General features: G+C 37.4%; 1 protein-coding gene across 1 annotated transcript in view; it reads left to right on the top strand.

The window, feature by feature from the left end:
* The window catches only part of FAF2 (Fas associated factor family member 2), an 86,018-nt gene that overhangs the window by 48,658 nt on the left and 36,059 nt on the right, over positions 1 to 1,301 (top strand). The window contains exon 2 of the mRNA XM_006873471.1: positions 958 to 1,026. Within this exon, the coding sequence (XP_006873533.1) occupies positions 958 to 1,026 (69 nt within the window). The remainder of the gene's footprint in view (positions 1 to 957; positions 1,027 to 1,301) is intronic.

Here is a 1,301-nt window from a genome sequence, read left to right as displayed (position 1 = left end):
GCACAAGAACATCCATACTTGCTGATAGTACCCATTTGACCTAGCCTCGATATCTTGAGAATCAGAACTCAACTAGAGGAAGATTATTTTTTTAAACCCACAATTTTTGATAAAGGAAATGATGGTAAATTGCTACAATTTGATGAACTTGACCTATGCTCATGGAGGTAATAACTCTAAATCCCAAAAGAGAGCAAAGGAATCTTCACATCAAATATCAATCCTCTGTATGCAGGGTAGATAGGGATGGTCAACCTAGACATTGGCTACCTAAAATGAGGGGGTGATAAAGGCATGAAGTGACTGGCTTACAATGTTTCAAGAGGGAGTTTAAGAGTGTGTGGGCGAAGATAGAGTCCCCACTGAATAGTTTTCATCTTGTCTAGAAGGGTCTGATAAAAAGAGATAGACATAAGATTCTTATGATTCAATAGTGAGTAATTGTTATCATGACTAATGGTAACTGTCATAGTTGTAAAGGTAGAAGTTTTGTAACAAAAACAGGTGAGTAGTTAATCTTACAGTCCAGAAACAGAGGACCCTAGGACCATCAAGAGAGAAAAGCACAAGTGGAATGCGGGACCTTATCCAGAGAAGCAGCAACACCAGAGATGGAGGCAGAGATGGGGACTCTGGATTCATGGAAAGAGAGAGACTGAGAGCTGGCTACCAGGAGGCAGACTTGCAGAATGTGCCCTTTGGTGGTGTAAATTATCATATATGCCTAAGTGTTAATTTTAAAAAAAGAAAAACAACTAAAGTGAATAGAGAGAAATACGGTAACTGATGGTACATGGAGGGGATTATAATCATTTTAATGAAATGAGGTATACAGTTTGTTGAATGTAAAACTGATGATATGCCCTGTAAACTTTCACTCAACTCACAATAAAAACTTTTTTAAAAAGTACTTTTGGGATTGCCCTAAATAAAATTTGTTTTTATTCTTGTTTTCAGGATCTAACTGGCATAGAATCTATGGATCAATGTCGCCATACCTTGGAACAGCATAACTGGAACATAGAGGTATACGAGCTTATTTTTTTCTCCCTGGCCTGATGAATAAAAAAAGTCATGTATCTTTTCATAAAATAATCATTTTCTTCAATAGATTTTCCCCCCAAAATTATCTGCTTCACTTTTAAAACAAAAAGTGTCATTAAGGCAGAGAATGTAATAGAAGTTTATAAAGTTGTAGAAAAGATTGTTGTTGTTGTCAGGTGCCATCAAGTCGGAACCGACTCATAGCGACCCCATGCACAGCAGAATGAAACAATGTCCGATCCTGGGCCAACCTCACT

Source organism: Chrysochloris asiatica, unplaced genomic scaffold (assembly GCF_000296735.1).
Source record: "Chrysochloris asiatica unplaced genomic scaffold, ChrAsi1.0 scaffold00242, whole genome shotgun sequence".
In the NCBI taxonomy this organism is placed as follows: Eukaryota; Metazoa; Chordata; class Mammalia; order Afrosoricida; family Chrysochloridae; genus Chrysochloris; species Chrysochloris asiatica.
This window is presented reverse-complemented; position numbering and strand designations above follow the sequence as displayed.